General features: G+C 48.3%; 1 protein-coding gene across 1 annotated transcript in view; it reads right to left on the reverse strand.

Moving 5' to 3' along the window:
• LOC131923196 (aldehyde oxidase 2) overlaps positions 1-12290 on the reverse strand; it is a 114957-nt gene extending 102667 nt beyond the window's left edge. The window contains exons 1-6 of the mRNA XM_059278134.1: positions 12234-12290; positions 9776-9833; positions 7685-7781; positions 6315-6423; positions 4194-4320; positions 1539-1600 (exon numbers count right to left, since the gene is read on the reverse strand). Of these exons, the coding sequence (XP_059134117.1) occupies positions 1539-1600; positions 4194-4320; positions 6315-6423; positions 7685-7781; positions 9776-9833; positions 12234-12290 (510 nt within the window). The remainder of the gene's footprint in view (positions 1-1538; positions 1601-4193; positions 4321-6314; positions 6424-7684; positions 7782-9775; positions 9834-12233) is intronic.
• Between the last annotated feature and the right edge of the window lie 6557 nt (positions 12291-18847).

The raw sequence follows: 18847 nt of genomic DNA on the forward strand, positions 1-18847 counted from the left end.
AAAGTAGCTGGCTGAGCAGGCACCCCCCCCTCTGTCTGTCTCTCTGTCTGTCTCTCTGTCTGTCTCTCTGTCTGTCTCTCTCTCTCTCTCTCTCTCTCTCTCTCTCTCTCTCTCTCTCTCTCCTCTGTCTCCTCTTAGAGTCCCTAGGCTGAATGGCTCAATGGTGGCTGAAGACAGCTGGGCTTCTTGGGGCTCAGTGGGCAATAAAACCTTAGGCACCCCACCCGGGGCTGGATTTCTTTCACCCAGTAAAGTATCATGAGACTGGCCGGCTACAGGCTCAGCTATTGCCACTCATTTTTGGCTTTATCTCCAGAGTCAGTGTTCCAGGAGAGGCAGATAACACCTCCACCTTTAGGGAAAGGACTTGATTTAGCCCGTTTCCTGGTACTTCATGCATGCTTTCCTACTTACAGCAGCGATTTGCTGGGTTTACAGTCTGTTCATTTCACTTTTTAGTGTGTCTACTCTGGCTCCCTCATGTGGCAATGGAAATCTGGGACACACATGCCCAGAATACTTGCCTGACTTTGGGGACAGGGGACATACCTATTGTACATTTCCAGGTCTACCTCTACTATGTGTGGAACTGAGGCAAGAAAATAGACAGAAATCTTTACCCATAGCTTCTGATTTCTCTTCCTACGGGGCTCTGCAGGGGCCTCAAGCGCCCATGTGAATACCCGAGTCCAGTGTCCACTCTCTCCACAAGGAGCTGCTCATTGACTACCCTCTGATCTTGTGTGCAGACACTGGCTTCTAAGACCTTCCCTTGATTATCTCAGGAAAGGCTGCACCTGACCTAAAGGTGGAGTTGAAGCCCTATATGGAGAATGATCCAGAAAATTATGGGCATATTGCCTTGTTCTTATGGACTCCTGAGAATAGCTGAATAAAACCACAGTGGGCTCCTCCAAAGTCTTTCCTTCTGTCTAAAGTCTTCTGCCCACATCCATCCTGTTCTCAGCAGAGGGTCATCAGACATGCCCATCCTGAGTGTCTGTCAAATGCTATTCATAGTGTCAACAACATTCTCAACATTAGTAATTATCTGTTGAACTCTTACTGACTGCCAAGCAAGACTCACTTGATCTTCACCAGGGAAGCACCCCCACTTTTGGAGGCTACTCCCTGTGTCCTTGGAGGGGATGTTCTTTGGCTTCTACTCTGCAGTTTCAGCCTCTTTATCTGTTTGTGAATTCCCAGTTGGTTGGGTTATTGGAAGGAATCTTCTTCACCAAAGCACACCGCTAATTGACTCCAAGTGTTTGTAGGCATTATCTCACTTGCCTTGGAGAGACGCCTTGCCCAGCTGAGTCCCTATATAGATCTAGACCACATCAAAGGTGGTGCAGTGCTCACTCGATTTTCAGGAAGTATTGGTAACTCCAGTGAGCACCCCCGCATGACTTACTTCGTCTTATAGTCGGTTGTGATGGTCTTACAAACCCATTCTTGTGTTCTCAGCTTTGACCACTTGGCCTTCTCACTCTTACTCTGTAGGACATGTGCCCAGTCACCCATTCTCGTGTACTCACCAGGCAGAAGGTCCTGCCACTCTCCAGAATTGGCCAATACCCAGTGCAGCGGCACAGGTTACCTGGGGGGAGGAGAAGCGTGGCTGGGACTTTCTTGTTTCCACTGGCTTATTTTTTAGATTACTATTTACTTACGGGTATGTATGTGTGTGTGTGTCTGTGTGTGGATGCCCTAAGAAGCCAGAAGAGGGTGTTGGGTTTCCTGAGGCTGGAGTTACAGGTGGTTGCAAAACACTCAATGTAGTTGCTGAGAACTGAACTCAGGCCCTCTGGAAGAGCAGCAAGTACTCTTAATGACGGAGTCATATCTCCAGCCACTCTACTGGCTTCTTTTAAAAGTTGAAATAGATCCAATAGATTGTCTTTTCAGTGGTGGGGAATAGAACCCAGGGCCTTGGACATGCTAGGATAACATTCTGCTTCTGAGCTATGACTCCTGATGTCTAGCTATTGACAATAACTATATTTCAAATTATGTAAGACAATGGGATCCTAAAACAGAATTCAGGCAAATCCAAAGCGCCGCCAGACAAACAAAGTGCCCTGGATGGTGCTGTGGGATGGTCTGTATGTCAAGTGTGTTGCTCTGATTGGTCAATAAATAAAACACTGATTGGTCATTGTCTAGGCAGGAAGTATAGGCGGGACAAGGAGGAGAATAAAGCTGGGAAGTGGAAGGCTGAGTCAGAGTCACTGCCAGCCACCACGATGACAAACAGCATGTGAAGATGCCGGTAAGCCACGAGCCACATGGCAAGGTATAGATTTATAGAAATGGATTAATTTAAGCTGTAAGAACAGTTAGCAAGAAGCCTGCCACGGCCATACAGTTTGTAACCAATATAAGTCTCTGTGTTTACTTGGTTGGGTCTGAGCGGCTGTGGGACTGGCAGGTGAGAGAGATTTCCTCTGACCGTGGGCCAGGCAGGAAAACTCTAGCTACAGGATGGTCTGTCAGGCGTGCTCCTAAGTGGCTCTTAGGTCCCTGCATCAGACTCACCTGGATAGATTTGCTAAGAGCATGAATATGACCCTCTGGAGCCTGGACAGCTGGACACAGGCCCAGGAGCCTGCACTGAAGAGGCCAGTGGGCCACTCTGCTGCATAGTAAAGTGTGGAATCCTCATGTTTCCATGGATGGAGGCCTGAGGGTGGTGGGGGAGGAGGGCCAGTGTAGACTAGAGTTCATCTAGGGTGGTCTGACTAAGACGCTTGGGCTCAAAGGATGGGAAAACTACGGCTTGGTAAAGAATGGGTGAAATTCTCAGAGCAGCAGGAAAGAGATGTGGTGGAGAGTAGCCTGGAAGGAGTCGTGTTGAGAGCAGGAAGTGTGACAAGTTGGGCCTGGCCATGCTTTAGGATTGAGGAGCTGCTGAAGAGGGACCCAGGGAAGGGAGGGATAGATGCATTCATATGACTCTCTGATTATTATTATTAATTATTATCTTGCTGGGGATGAACCTAGGGCCTTTGCCCATGATAGTCAGTCACTCTATCACTACGCTATAGGCTTCCCTCTGATTTTTCTCCACTTGAAAGAAGATATAAAGATAGAGCAGGAGAGAGAGCAAGAGAGAGCGAGAGAGAGGAGGAATGCCCACCAATAGCTGGCAGATTTGGAGCACATCTTCCTCACCTGTCTGTCTTCAAGCTACGAACTGATAATTGCTTAGGGATTGTTGACACGTGAAGGTGATGCTTATTCATCCCATATGCTTATGAACTTAAAACTTACAAATCTGGGGCTGGAGAGATGGCTCAGTGGTTAAGAGCACTGACAGCTCTTCCAGAGGACCTGGGTTCAATTCCCAGCAACCACATGGCAGCTCTCCACTGTCTATAACCCCAAGATCTGACACCCTCACACAGACGTACATGCAGGTGAAACACCAATGCACATAAAATAAAAATAAATTATTAAAAAACCTGTCACAAGTCTAAAAGATTCTTTCAGATGAGAGGCTTATTATGAATTGAAATATGCCCCCGCCCCGAAGATCCAAAGTCCTAAGCCCTGGAACCTGTGAACATAACCTTATTGGAAAATAAGATCTCTCCCAGTGGAACCATGTTGTGATGAGGTTGTCCTGGATTGGGATGGGCCTAAGCCAGTAATTGATGTCCTTGAAAAAGAGGAAGATTTATGACATGGACACACAGAGGGAAACATGTGAGATAGAAACACATTAGAGTTTTGCAGCCACAAGCCCAGAAATGCCAAGGTCCAGCTGTCACCCATCAGAGTCTGGGAATGAAGAAGGAAGGTTCTCCTCCGAGCATCAGACAGTACAGCCAGCCTGATGGCTTCCAGAACTGCAGGAGAATTTCCTGTGTTTTAAACTGGCCGGTTTGTTATGCTTTGTTCAGGTAGTTTCATGAAATTGATGCAGGCCCTTGGGAAGCAGGTGGTGAGTCAGAGAGAGAGAGAGAGAGAGAGAGAGAGAGAGAGAGAGAGAGAGAGAGAGAGAGAGAGAGATAGAGAAGCGTGGTGGCCCCTGTGCTGTGTGCAGAGATGACATCTTTTGCTGTGTCTGCACAGGCTATTTTAGAAATAACTGTGGCTTTGGACTTGAGCAGAGCTGCGATGATGTTGGGGATGGCATGGGGAAGCTTGAAGTATCTTTTCCCTCTGTCTGCCTCCTGTGTTAGACTTACCTCCCAGGGCTTCCATGAGCTGTTCCTCTGAGGGCTGTGGGTGGTTCCTGAGCAGTGTGTACATGGACATCACCATCCCAGGGGTGCAGAATCCGCACTGGGTACCGTGGCTCTTGGCGATTCTCTCCTGGAAGGGTACATTTGTGGTCACAGCCCTGTCTTCCTGCTGCCACAAACTCTCTCCAGGGTCCAGAGCCTGCCTGCCCCCTTCTCTGAGCCAATGTGCCTGGCCCCTTTGTTCAGGGCTGTGTATCCCTTTCTTGGGCATCCCAAAGGTGGTGGTTCAGAAGCCACATCTTGTCACTTCTGTTACTTCTCAGGGTCCAGATACTCTGATCCTTCTCTTTGGGCATTAGCAGTGTACAGCCTGCTCTCCCTGTGAGAATAGTTCTCCAGGAATCAGTAATTGTTAGGAGGGTGTAGGTAAGTTTCAAAACTGGTTTCCTTGGACACCTGCATCTTTCACCGCTTAGTTCAGGCGGCTGTGTGGTTTTGGCTGACTTGGAGATCATTGCTGATCCCATGTCACCTTCTTTAACGTTTTCTGCATTGGCTCAAAGGGAGCTCAGCTTCCAGAGACTGAGAATTTTGGTTTCTGTTATTTAAAGTGTAGTCTATGGTCTGGAAGTACTGATTTCTTCTGGGAAATGTCAGGGAGTGCGGAACTCAGGACCCTGCTCCAAACTTCTTGACTCAGAATCTGAATCTTTAGCAAACTCCTGGTGACTCCTGGGAATACCAAAGCTTGGGAAGCCTGGCTCTAGATTTGGAATATAATGCCTGGGATTGACTTGTCTGTGAGCATCTTATGTGACTTCCTAGCAGACTCGAGGAGACTTTCCTGGGTCTGCCATCTTTGCTGGCCTCTCTGGCATCGACTTTCATGTGGTTAAACCAAGAGACACTTGGGCCGCTCCACCTAAAAAGAATGAATGTGGGTTGATACTGCTGTTACGCTTCAAATGTCTGTAACAATGACAGGGAATCGATGCCAACACATATCATGTTGCCCTCAGATCCAACTTTGTTGCTTCAGCAGTAGGCTAAGTGTTTTTGGGGGGATGGTTGGCCCCATCCTCTAGAGAAGTTTCTTTTAGACTCTTCTCATCCAAATTCTGATTTTACTCCTGAAATCTCTATGCTATAGGGAGCAATCCCCAATTTTTTTTTTTGAGACAGGGTTTCTCTGTGTAGTTTTGGTGTCTGTCCTGGATCTCACTCTGTAGACCAGGCTGGTCTCGAACTCACAGAAATCCACCTGCCTCTGCCTCCCCAGTGCTGGGATTAAAGGCATGTGCCACCACCGCCTGGCTTGCAATCCCCAAATTTTATCCTGTTAGCCTTGGAGACATTTTTTTTAGTATGATTCTCTCTATCTATTTATAATTTGATGCATGTGTATATGTGTGTGTATGTGTGTACCTGAGTATGTGTATGTGCAACATGTGTGTGTAGTGTCTATGGAGGCCAGAAGAGGGCATCTGACTCTCTGGAACTGGTGTTAGAGGCTGATATAAATGGCCATGTGGGTGCTGAGGATTGAACCCAGGTCCTCTGGAAGAGCAGCCAGTGCTCTTAACCACTGAGCCATCTTTCCAGCCCTGGTGTGACTTTTTGATACAGCGTCTCATGTGCTCCAGGCTGGTCTTGAGCTCTCTATGTAGTAGAGAATGACCTGGAACTCTTGATCTTCTGTCTCTACTTATCCAGTACTGGGTTATAAGTGTGTGCCACTGTGCCAGGTTTATGCAGTCCCAAGGACTTCACGCACGCTGGGCAAGCACTCTACCAACAGCTACATCCCCAGCCCCTCAGAGGCATTTAGTCTATAGCTTGTGTTCAATTTCAACACCAGCTTATAGTACAATAGGTATCAGAACATTGTTTTAAAAAAACTTGATATTATTCAAGTAGAGAAAGTGACGAGAGATGATCATTTGATCCAATGCAGGTGGGGTTTCAGCCTTTTCTGAAGTCACTGAGTAGATGTTATCACCCCGATCATCAAGAGTACCAAGCTCCCCTGTGCCTGGTCGTGACCTAGAAGGCGGAGGTGGCATAGTCTGCTTGGCATTTGGTAAAATGAAGCCCCGAAGTGAGAAGATTCAGATGAGCGCTTACCTGCACGGGGTGAAGCCTGGTACTGACACTTCCTACTCCTTCCACGGTGGTGACAGCAGCCCCATGCAGGGAGCACAGGGGCACCAGGCACGCCATGACAGAGACGTGTCTTTGTATGGGAGACACAAAGAAAACCAGGTGAAGTGATGTAGTCCTGCCCCGTGGAGAACCAGGAACTACGAGGGGCAGCAGAGACCCTCCCGAGTCTAGGACGGATGATTGGGGGACTGCAGGGATAATGATAGATTTGGGGGGACTGCAGGGGTGAGAGATTCGTGGACATCAGAGCCTTTTCTGCTCACTCTATGCCACCTATGAGAACTGGGGGTCCTTAATGTGAACCTGTACATCCTGAACTTCAGAGAACCTTTACAGTCTGAAAATAGATCCACCTAGGATCCGCAGGAATGGCCCTGGGTCACCAGAAGGGTGGCTGGACTTCTATTAGTCTTCGCTAGAGCAATGACCTCATTCCAAGCCAAGGTTATTTGCCTTTTGCCCATATCAACACATTCTGGTTTCATTTAAGCTCCCTGGGTAAAGTACTCAACAGTGTGGGGTCGTCTGTGTTCTAAAGCAGTCTCGGACCAATGATGTGGATGAAGCCCATGTTCTAGAATCTGACTCTCACTTAAAGGGTGAGATCATGGCTCAGGTCCTTGCTCTGCAAGGTTGGTTTCAGTTCAATAGCAAAGACAGCCTTAGCTTCCAGGCCAGAAAATACTGGTTCAAGTTGTTGATCAACAGGCTCTATGACCTTGGACAGGTCAGTTTTGAGCCTGTTCCCTCAAGTAGTAAATGAACTGTTGGCTTGTCTTGGCTCTTAACCTGGAGTACACAGATGAGGCCTTGGGAAGGCCATGGTCCCCCACAAGGGTTATGCAGAGGGCAATTAGCTTAGACGTTATCAGAGTAGAGGGCTCACAGCATTTGTGAGGATTTTCAGTGGGATCTTAGAAGGAGAAACACTAAGGATCTGACCGTTTTTAGTTATAGAATTGTTGGAGGCCATTTAGGTTTCCTAGTGGCTTTACCCAGCAGGTCTGCATAAAGAGGATGATTGGATCACAGGCTTGAGTACCAGGTGTCTGGGATGGTCTGCACTTGGCTGTGTTGCAGGGAGGTCTTATGCTCCACCCCTTGGCATTCCTTTAAAAGCCCTTTGGCAGGGACAGTCGGCCCGGTGGATTAGGATCCAAGCTCTCCTGTGTTTTCTATCTGTTTCTCTCCCCTCTAAATTTCTATCTAATATTTCCTGCTGCTCCTGCTCAAGAGTGCCCTGGGGACAGGTGGGGGTGGGATGGCTCCCCACATAGAGTAGAAGCCAGACAGAGACACACTTCTCTGGTTACTGGACCTTGGGGAGATACCTTGTCTTCTTGGATACCGGGTCGTGCTGAGACACCATCACAGTGCAGGCCCCACAGCCTCCTGTCCCACAGGCATACTTGGTTCCTGTGAGGCGTACTGGGGAGGGAGAAGTCAAGGAAACGATGCACAGTGGACATGTGGCCTCTGCAATACCTGCCTCCCTAGGCTGTCACTTGTGTGAAAGGTTTTGTGGGGTGAGACGCGGTCTGAGAAGCCATTTGGTTGGCACTGTGGCCCTGGACATATTAGCCCAATTCTGGCTTGTTTCCTTTTGCAGAGAGGGAGGACAAAACTGCATCCCCAAGGTAGGCTCACTATAAGCATCTTATAGGGTTTAAGGGGAAAGTCCTTTGACAAACCCTACTTCATTATAAGGTGTTCTTATGTCTTTTGATTCTAATCATGTAACTGGGGGAGAAGAATGATTTTTTTAAAAAGATTTATTTATTATGTATACAGTGTTCTGTCTGCATGTGTCTTTATGCCAGAAGAGGGCACCAGATCTCACTATAGATGGTTATGAGTCACCCCGTGGTTGCTGGGAATTGAACTCAGGACCTCTGGAAGAGCAGCCAGTGCTCTTAACCACTGAGCCAACTCTCCAGCCCCAAGAATTATTATTTTTAAAATTTTATTTAAGTAACATTTTTCCATTTATTTTACATACCGATGAAAGTTTCCCCTCCCTCCTCTCCTCCCAATCATTTTCCCCAACACCCCCTTTCCCATCTACCCCCTCCCCTTCCAATCCTCCTCTGTCTCCATTCAGAAAAGGACAGGCCTCCCATGGGCTTGAACAAAGTATGGCACATCAAATTGAGGCAGGACCGGACTCCTCCCCTTGCGTCAAGGCTGGGCATAGGCAACAGGTTCCCAAAACAAGCTAAGTCCTGATCTCATAGCTAGATTACAAAGAGACCAGGCTACACAACTGTCACACACAAGCAGAGGGCCTAGATCGGTCCCATGGAGGCTCCTTAACTATTGGTCCAGAGTCCATGAGCTCCCATGAAGTCAGGTCAGCTGTCTCTGTGGGTTACCCTATCATGACCCCTCTGGCTCCTACAATCCCTCCTCCCTTTCTTCAAAAAACTCCTGGAGGTTAGCCTAGTGCTTGGCTGTGGATCTCTGCATCTGCTTCCATCAGTGACTAGACAGAGTATCTCTGATGACAATTAGGGTAGCCACCAATCTGATTACAAGAGATGGCCAGTTCAGGCACCCTCTCCACTATTTCTAGGAGTCTTAGCTGGGGTCACCCTTGTGGATTCCTTTTTTTTTCCTAATGGGACCACTGGTTTATAACTTCAAATGTGGATAAGAGGGGTTATGTAAATGAAGAGAAGCCTGGGTGGGAAACTGAGATCCTGAGTCTTATTTCAGAGATGGGACCACAGACAGTCTCCACCCAGCCCTAAGCACAATCACTGTGTGGAGGACTGGTTACCTCCCCATTTGCCACAACGAAGTCTTGATTGGTTAAAATATAAAAATGTCCTGATTTTCAAATATTTGATGGCTAATTAGAAACCAAACAAAACTTGTCCAGAGGCCAATTTCATCAATATGTTATTCCTGCCATTTAGTTTCATTATTTATATTTTGGCTTCCCTGAGAAATCCATCAGGTCGAGTAATTAAAATACACTTCTCACTTCGAAGATCTAGGATCCAGAATATAAGATGGCGGGGAAAATCTGGTCTAAGAAAATAGATGCAAAGCAAAGAAATCTTTCCCCTTGTTTTATTCAATCCCTGGATCTGAGAATTTGGTTTTGCAAAGGGCAGGTCACAGGCAACCGGAGTCTCTATTACATAACCCCCACCTCCCCACCCCCGGGGCAGAGCTGAAGCAAATCGCTTAGCTTTTATTTCATGCTATTCAATCACGCATAAGCAATGCTGGGAAACTTTCTCCTCTCTAAACCAGCCCAATTAACCTGATATTCTTCAAGCCACTGCCAAAAGCAAGTATCAAGCTAGGGCCAAAGGGCTGGCTGGAGCCTGATCAGCTCTCCGCCACAGTGGCTTAAGTTCTTAAGTTCTATACGGCATGCATAGACATGGCTGAGATTTTGATCAAAAGGATCCAGTTCTTTCTCAGGAAGGCCAGCAGAGTGACTTCTGGGTCCACGTTCTTCTCTGTCACCTGCGTTGAAACCAGGAGAGATTACGGGATTGAACGGATGACGCAGGAGGATGTCTGCGGTGGTCCTGCTTGACCTGTTTGCTCTAGGAGGTGGGATGAAGCAGACCAGACCTGATCTGAGGGGAATCGGTGTTACATGTGCATTTACAGGGAAGGAGCCTCACGAGTCCAGTGGAGCAAAGTGTGTTTCTGTGGGGCAGGCAGGAGTCAGGAGCCACTGTGGTGTGACGATCCCTCGGGACTTGCACTCGGCATTTTTCATATTTGCTCTGCCATCTGGCTCATGGAAACTCCCAACTGAGTCTTTGGAAGTATTTTAAACTTGGATTATGTTTGTTAGAGTGGGTCCCACAGGGAGGAAGGCTGGGTGGAAGGAAGGTGGGACATTACTGCCATTTCTGGGACAGCTGTAGGAAACATTTGATGACCTCAAGGGTCACAGAAAGTCACTGGGGAAAGTGGTTGTTATCTTGGAGACACTCTGGGGCCTGCTGGTCCCTTAACATTTGAGTGGCCTTCTGGTGAGCCTCGACACCCTGCTCAAGACCCAGGGTGGCTCTAGTGGGACATTAGGATCCCCCGTCTCTTCCTTTGGAAAGTGGGGTGTTCACACAAAAAGTCACCTGAGGACTTCCTTGTTTCCTGTCCCCCATTTCTGTCACTTCGCTTTTGCCTTGGGGTGTCATGTGAACACCTCTGGCCACTCTGCTGTGTGACAGGAACGTGGGGTGTCATTTGACAGGAAAGGAGGGTTCAGTGGGCCAACCTTAGCCTCTTCCTCTCTCCTCTGAAGGGAGACACTCACTTCTGCATACCTCAAAGAATAGAAATCTATAGGAAGAGGCTTCTAAGGTAGAAGACACTTCATTCACTCATTCCCTGGGGCTGTGGGGAGGTGTCTCATCAATGGAACAGGCCTTGCCTCTGTGGTCTTTACTCTCACCCTTTAAAAACAGCTTCTGAGAATGTGATCAATGCCCACACCCCTATACAAACTATCCACAGACTCCCACCACACAGACTTTTGTCCCCTCCCCTCCTCTCCCCTTCCCTCCACTCCCCTCCACTCCCCTCCCCTCCCCTCCCCTCCCGTTCCATCTATCTCTTGATTTATTCTCTGTCCTGACTATAGTCATGTCATTCTGGACTCACAGTTAGATCTGGGACTGATAGAGGAAGGTGCCCCCTCTGGCTTTTGGGTCTCCAAAGCCTAACCCAATGGAAAAATCCATTTATAACTCAGCTCGTGATGGCTTAGAAGGATGTGGCGGTGGTTGCCCGGGAGGCTGCATTCAGGAAGGAATGTGTGCAGGCCAAGGAGGAGCCCTGCAGGGCTCTGGCTGCTTCCTTGGGCCAGCTCCTGAGGTGGGGTAGGCGTGACTGAGTCCTGGTTAGGTTTGCAGAGTCAGAGGTCTGAAAGGCCCTTGGAAGGAGACGATGAGACTCCAGAAAAGCTATTACCCTTGGAAGACAGAAGGGAACTCATGACAAGAAGGGCCTGGGCAGTATAAAAGTAGCCGGCGTCCAGTGTGAGGGGGTGGTGAGGCCAGGAAGGGGCTCTCAGGGACTAGCAACGGAGAGGTTCTGTCCTTGTCCATATATTGCCTCAGAACAGGCTGCAACCCAGGGAAAGAGGGGCCTCCATGCTGACTGCACTTCTGTTTTAACACTTCTGTATGGTGCAGACTCCATAGAACAGCAGCTCTCAACCTGTGGGCCGCGACCCCTCAGAGGGTTGTCTAATGACCCTTTCACCGGGGTCGCCTAAGACCATTGGAAAACAGATACTTACACTACGATGCATAACAGTAGTAGCAAAATTACAGTTATAAAGTAGCAATGAAAATAATTTTATGGTTGGGGGTCACCACAACATGAGGAACTGATTTAAAGGGTCGCACGCAGCCTTAGGAAGGTTGAGAACCACTGATCTAGAGATCTGATAAATAGAAAAACAACGACGGATCCGTTTCCATGAAAAAACTTCTGAAATTTGAACCATGAACCATGTTACAGGTTGTACTGCTGCTGCCTGATCAAGGACAGGTGCAGCTTTCTTCCCATTTTTTTATGGCAGCTGTGGGAAGCAGATGCCACGGGAGGACTCTGAGCTCAGGGACATGAAGTCATTTGTGTCCGGTGATACAATAAAGTGCAGGGCCAGAAAGAATTGACTGACTGCACCCGGGGGGCGCGGGGGCAAGGAACCCCAAGGCTTTCCTGTCTTTCCTCATTGCCAGGATCCGAGTGTTGATTGAGAGGAGAGAGGCACATCAGGATGGGTTCCTAAACCTGGGCTTCTGTCCTGGACTGAGAGGCCCAGTCCAGATTCCTCAGAGTGCCCCTGGAGGCAGGGGTTTCCCTCTGCAAGCCACAGTGCTAGCCCCGCCCACCACTTACCTTCCTCCCGTTCACAAAGAACACCAGCTCATCGGAGCTCTGGGATGGGCAAGGCATGGTTGTGGTAAATTTCGCCTCCCGGCTCTAGGCAGGAACCCTTTCCGATACCAGCTACGGAAGTGAACAGAAAGGAGCCGGGTGGAAACAACTAAAATTTCTCCCTGAGTGGAAACAGGCAGCCTTGAGCCCCAGCAAGGACAGCTGGGGTGGAGAGTTTCTGCTTTACGGCCTTTTAAAGCCCAGAGCCCTGTGTGGCCTCCTCTAATCCGATTCCTCACCTCCCACCAGCCCTGGCTTTGAAGCTGGCTCAGTCAGGATGCATCCTATACCTCCTCTTGCTTTCTCTGAAATCTGAGAGCGTTGTGCGAAATCCACAAACAATCACCTAAGCTTAAACCCACTCTGCATTGTCTCACCCCAGCACCCTGCCTCAATCTTGGTGGATTTCACCCTTCTCAGAAAGCTAGCAGTAGAAGGTAGACTTCCAAGACCCCACCCGCCCCACTTTCTCTGCTTGTTTCTCATTCTTTCAGAGTAAAGGAGGCCTCGTAGGAAAACCTGCAGATGAATTCAGTCTGGCTCCAGTTTAGGTGAAGAGTGCGGTGTCACACCCACTTGGACCCTCTACGTCCTTCCTGCTTCTGTCTGCTCAAGACAGAGTTGTGGGAAAAGCATGATCTGTTGAAGATGTACTGGGGCTAGTGCAGATGGCTGGCAGTTCGTGTCTCAGAAGTAACTGGGAACTAAGTCAAGGTCTCCTGGTTTGAAACAACGCTAAGTGTACAGACAGCCCACGATGAGAAGATGCCATGCTTACACAAACACCCTCCAACTGTGCATCCACCTATGATAATATTATGCTGTTTTCACTGATTAACTAAAGTGATGCCCAAGGCTTGTTGCATGTGGGTAAAGCGAGTAGCTGCTTCCATGGTCTGGTTTTGGGAGAGCTGATGAGTCTTCTTTTGCTGTGGCATGGTCTGTATGTCAAATGTGTTGCTGATTGGTCAATAAATAAATCACTGATTGGCCAGTGGCCAGGCAGGAAGTATAGGCGGGACTAACACAGAGGAGAATTGAGAGAACAGGAAGCTGGGTGAGAGAGACACTGCCAGCCGCCACCATGACAAGCCACATGTGAAGATCCTGGTAAGCCACAAGCCACGTGGCAAGGTATAGATTTATAGAAATGGATTAATTTAAGCTGTAAGAACAGTTAGCAAGAAGCCTGCCACGGCCATACAGTTTGTAACCAATATAAGTCTCTGTGTTTATTTGGTTGGGTCTGAGTGGCTGTGGGACTGGCGGGTGTCAGAGATTTGTCCTGACTGTGGGCCAGGCAGGAAAACTCTAGCTACATTCTTTTTTCTAGAGCATCCTTCATGAGGTCAAGAGCCCCAGCACCAAAACCTTGATGCTAAGATGAACGTTCACTGTGTGACATGGCTGTGGGCCAGAAGTACCCAGATTCTCTGGGCCTGGCCTCCTTCTCAGTCTGCTCACATGTGGCTTCCTCCTGCCACAGAGTCACTCCAGAAAACACGCCCAATCAGATGTGGCTGTCAGCTTTCACATTTCTCGACAATTTGAAAGGCTAGCTCTGCAAGCTTCCCGGTTTACACAGACACATGGGTGTGTCTACGTGGTTGAGTCACACATGTTAAGAAATGGCTGAACAAATTGGGGTAAGACTTTGGGAGGGGAAGTTGGAGATCTCTGTGAATTAGATAGGGCCTCCAGGCTGGCTGTTTGGTCATGTCCTGCTGTTCAAAAACCCCCTGATAGCTCTCTGAGGCCTGGGATATAGGACCCAAACTCTGGTCTACAGAGCGAGTTCCAGGGCAGGCTCCAAAGCTACACAGAGAAACCCTGTCTCAAAAAAACAAAAAATAAAACAAAATCCAAACTCAGTAAGTGTGCTAAGTGCAGCCCCCTCCCGCTCCCAGCCCTTTTCTATTTCTGAACTCAGATGCTCTTGCTCTTGGGGAAATTCTCCGAAGCCAGCCCAAGTTCCACCCCCTTGTGCTTAAAGCTCTAGGCTCTTCCAGTGGCTCCCTATTACGTTGAACAAAACTCCGTATGTCCGCTATGGAAAGCCTATGGCCCCACTCACCTCTCAGAATGTCTCGTTACCCACTCTCTCCCTCATTCACAGTCTTGCCATGTTGGCCCTTTTCCTGCTCACGGAGTATGCCACCCACTTCCTGGCCCAGGGCCTTCGGTGTGTCTTGTTCACTCTGGCTCAGCTGCTCTCTCAGGGTTTGGCATGGTTGGTGTCGTCTCGTTACTTGGGACTGAACATTTCCTGGTCACCTAGTACCACCCTTGTCGCCATGGCTCTGCCAGCCTGGTTTGTTTCATGGACAGCGTTCGGTGTTCCTGCTGCTGCCGCTCCTCATTTTTCCTCCTTCTCCTCTTCCTCCTCCTCCTCTTCTTCCTCCTCTTCCTCTTCCTTTTCCTCCTCTCCTCTTCTTCCTCTTCCTCCTCCTCCTCCTCCTCCTCTTCTTCACAAAGTCTCACTGTGTAGCCCTGGCTGTCCTGGAATTCTCTATGTAGCCCAGACTGGCCTTGAACTCACAGAGACATGCCTGCCTCTTCCTCCAGAGTGCTGGGATTAAAGGTGTGGTCCTCCATGCTGTCTCATTGTTTCTTTGCATGGTGACTGTGTACCGTTTCTCTTTGGTTTTTTTCACTAGAATACAAGCTCCAGGAAGGCAGGGATGTAGTGTTCAGTTCTCCACCGGGTGTCCAGGGCCTCTGAAGCAAGTTTCAGGTGACTGGAGAAGTTCCCCCACATCTGCAGTGATTACAGATCCCCTCTTCCTTGGTCGCTCCCCATCTCCTGTCTGATACCAGAACAGAGGAGACTTCCCGAGGCAGAGACAGTAAGCCTGAAAGGTAAGTGGGAGTTGATCCCTGAGAACAGAGAATGAAGGAGGCAGGCTGGGGGAGAGGAGCCCCGGGAGACCCAGACCCTTCCTATGGCCGTTTTTGTCTAAGGGGGACACAATGCAAGGGTTGCTTTAAGGGTTCACGTGCAGTTCAGCCCCTTACTCTCCCTTTTGGGTGAGGGCGACTTGAGTCTGCAGAGAACACAGGGTTGCCATGCACCGGAGCTTCCAAGCTGCCTATGATAGAAGCACGTGTATAGAGGTGCTCTAAAAATATTTATGGCGATGAGCCCTCCAGGGACAGGCGTTCGGAGGAGAAAACAGTTCTGTGCACTGAAGTTGGATTAAGGTGTTAGATTCAGGTGATATACAAGCACTCTGGGTCAGGTAAACAAATGTATTAATTTCTGGGAAACTGAAAACCTACCTAAATTCTCCAGAGAGGTGTTTCTCAAGTAAAGAAAACTTTTGTTTGCACGAACTCTTGGGAGGTAAACAGATTGAGAGAAAAAGTACTGCTGTAGCCAGGGGACCCACCAGGTGAGGCCTGCAAGCCCCTGGCTTTTACCCCTGCCACAAGCCCCCACCGTGCTCCGCTGCTCGGTTTGGAAACTGTCCACTTTAGAATGAGCAAAAGGCTCTGTGGTGAGAAGGTGAGATGCACACATTTTCCAAGTTTTTCTTCACTCTTAGGTTTTATTCAGGACACTGGGACAGAGCACCCATTTGTTTTCCGTACTTAGAAAAAACTTTTAATCTCTGATTTGTTCTTTGACAATTTCATACATGTATACAATGTATCTTAATCTTCTCTATCCCAACTCCTCTCTCTACTCCCTCTGCCTCTGCCCTTAGTACCACCCTTCCCACCTTCAGATCCTTAATTTTTTTTTTTTTTCCGAGACAGGGTTTTTCTGTGTAGCTTTGTGCCTTTCCTAGAACTCGCTTTGGAGACCAGGCTGGCCTCGAACTCACAGAGATCTGCCTGGCTCTGCCTCCCGAGTGCTGGGATTAAAGGTGTGCTCCACCAATGCCTGGCTAGATCCTTAATTTCTAAAAATTTTGTGACCCACTGAATCCAATTAGAGGTACTGGAATACTGAGTGGTCTTGTTGGCTTGATCTTAGGCCATAAGGTAGCATAACTGTGTAGGTAACCGTAATGGCTGTGAGTTCATGCCTGAGTCACGTTAAGAACACAGCATTTCATAGCATTTTACTCCCTTTCCTGAGATGTTCCCTCAGCCTTGTAGCGGGGGTGGGGGTGGGGGTGGTTGGGGGTGGGCGTTGATAGAAATGTCCCATTTAGAGCCGAATATCCAAAAGTCACCTACTCTCAGCACCTTGGCCAGTTAATAGTCTCTGCATTAACTGCTGTCCAACACAGAAAGGCAGCACGAACTGTGAGTACAGATATAAATATTTAGAAGGCAGTTTGACAGCATATTAATTTAGTAAAATAACAGTAGTAGGTTCCCTCCTAGGGCCTATAACATCTGGAGCCGTGGGCTTTTGACCAGGTTTACCTACAGTACCAGGCCTGAATTCCCTCCTGCGGAACAGGCCTCAGATCGAATGAGAAAGCAGTTGGTTACCTCCATAACCTTCACGCCATGGTTACAACTCATGGGCACCTCTTGCCTGGCAGGTCAGTATTGTAGTGTTTAAAGTCCACTGATGGGCATGGCACCTTCTGGCACTGTGGAAACAAGCCAGCATTGGGGACATTTTCAAGTCAGTTTGAGTCTGACTTCTCTGTGTCTTATAGCAAAAGTGTGGTGTGTCATCAGGAATGTGTACTGTAATTCTCTAAAGGAAGACTCTGTGTGTGTGTGTGTGTGTGTGTGTGTGCTCTGCTGAGGACTGAACCCAGGACCTCCTACATATGAGGCAAGTGTTTTACCACTGAGTTACACCCTAGACCTAAACCTCTTTATTTTAAAATGGATTGTTCTATTTGGTGAGTGAAACCTTTTCTCCATGACCCAGGTACTTGAATGTGTGCTATAACAAAGGTCCTGTGATTTATATCAAAGAGTCCTCTGTTATAGTTTGACTGTGACACGCCCCCCCCCCCCCCCCCAGCTCATGTGCTTAAGTCTTGGTTCCCCTCTATGGTAGGTAGCATTATTAAGGGGATTGGATCATAAGGGCACTAACTTCCTGAAAGGGTTAACCCATCGATGAGTTCATAGCTAAATGGTAACTTAAATAGTTAAGTTATTAGGAGGTGTGACCTAGTTGGAGAAAGGTCAATGGAGCCATGACTGATGCGTATATCTTTATCTTATCCCTAGCCTCCCCCTCTCTCTCTCTCTCTCTCTCTCTCTCTCTCTCTCTCTCTCTCTCTCTCTCCTCTCCTCTCCCCTCCTCACTCACCCTCCCTTCTTCTCCTATGTATTCTTCTCTCCCTCCTCTACCTCTCCTCTCTTGCTTACTCCCAATCCTTCCTACTTCCGTGCTCTCTGCTTCCTGGCCACCCTGAGGTGAGCAGCTTTCTATACCATGTTTCCCTCCCATGATGCCCTGCCTCACTAGCCTGGAAACAACTAGGTCAAATGATTGAAACATCAGAAGCTGAGTCAAGACAAACTTGTCCTTCTCCTGGTTGTTTTTCTCAGGTATGTTGTCATAGTAACAGAATGCTGACTCACACATCTCGTCAGCCAAAAAAGAAATTCATCTTCCATTTGTGGGTGGGGAGTAATATATCTTGCTTGCTGATGTAAATGGAAAAAGTATTGGCTTTCTAGTATTTTGAACTCTTTAAAACCCAAATATAGGGCTAGGGATGTAGGTCAGTGGTAGAGTTCTTGCCCACCATCCTTGAGGCTCTGGGCTCAATTCCCAAGATGGCCCATAACAAAACCCAAACAGAAAGCAGAAAGTAAAACCCAGAGATGGGACACAGACAGACAGACAGACAGACATAGTATATGCTTTTAGAACCTTGAGATCTTAGGTAGATCATTAAATGCCCTAGCCAAGACCTTTTGTTCTCAACCTTTATGACTATGAAGTCCCTTCCTTTCTTCTCCCTGTTTGAACTTCTACCTCTGCTGAAGCAGGTGGCTGCTGAGTCTGTGGGAAGCTGGGGCAGGGGAATGCTTACGTATCAGCATCCCATAAACTTTAGATCTGGAGAAAACCTTGGTCCTTGGGGCATGAAGGGAAAGTTTGAGATTAGTGTGAGTAGGAGGTCGGGAGTACCACAGGTTGGACTGACCCCTTCTTGCCCTGAAGTCTGGGTGCGAGGAGTTGGAAGATCTTTAAGGCTGGGAGGTCTCCTCCACCTGCTGAGGGCTTCTGTTGTGCTGGGGGTGGGTGGGATGGATTTGAATCAGGACCACTTTGCCTTTTGAATCTTGTGGCTAGTGCCTCTTAAGGTATTTCAATAAATGAGCCGGAGCCCAGTGAGCTGATGTATTAGAAAAATTAAGCAGGGATTATTATGACTTGAACTATGTTCTCAAGGTGATTTTATTTGTGAACTGGGTCATCATAGATATAGTCAAGTGAAGATGGAGAAGAATATCCCCCAAGTCTGTGACTGGTGCCGTTTAAGGGAAGAAAGATTTGGAGTCAAATATACATGGAATGAAGATGGCCCTGTGAAGGTGGAGGCAGGGATCGGAATGAAGGGCCTTCAAGACACAGAAGGCCAGGGTTGTTGACAACTGCCATGGCTGGGGAGATGCCAGGAAGAATTGTTCCCAGAGCCTTT

Source organism: Peromyscus eremicus, chromosome 13 (assembly GCF_949786415.1).
Source record: "Peromyscus eremicus chromosome 13, PerEre_H2_v1, whole genome shotgun sequence".
Taxonomy (NCBI): domain Eukaryota; kingdom Metazoa; phylum Chordata; class Mammalia; order Rodentia; family Cricetidae; genus Peromyscus; species Peromyscus eremicus.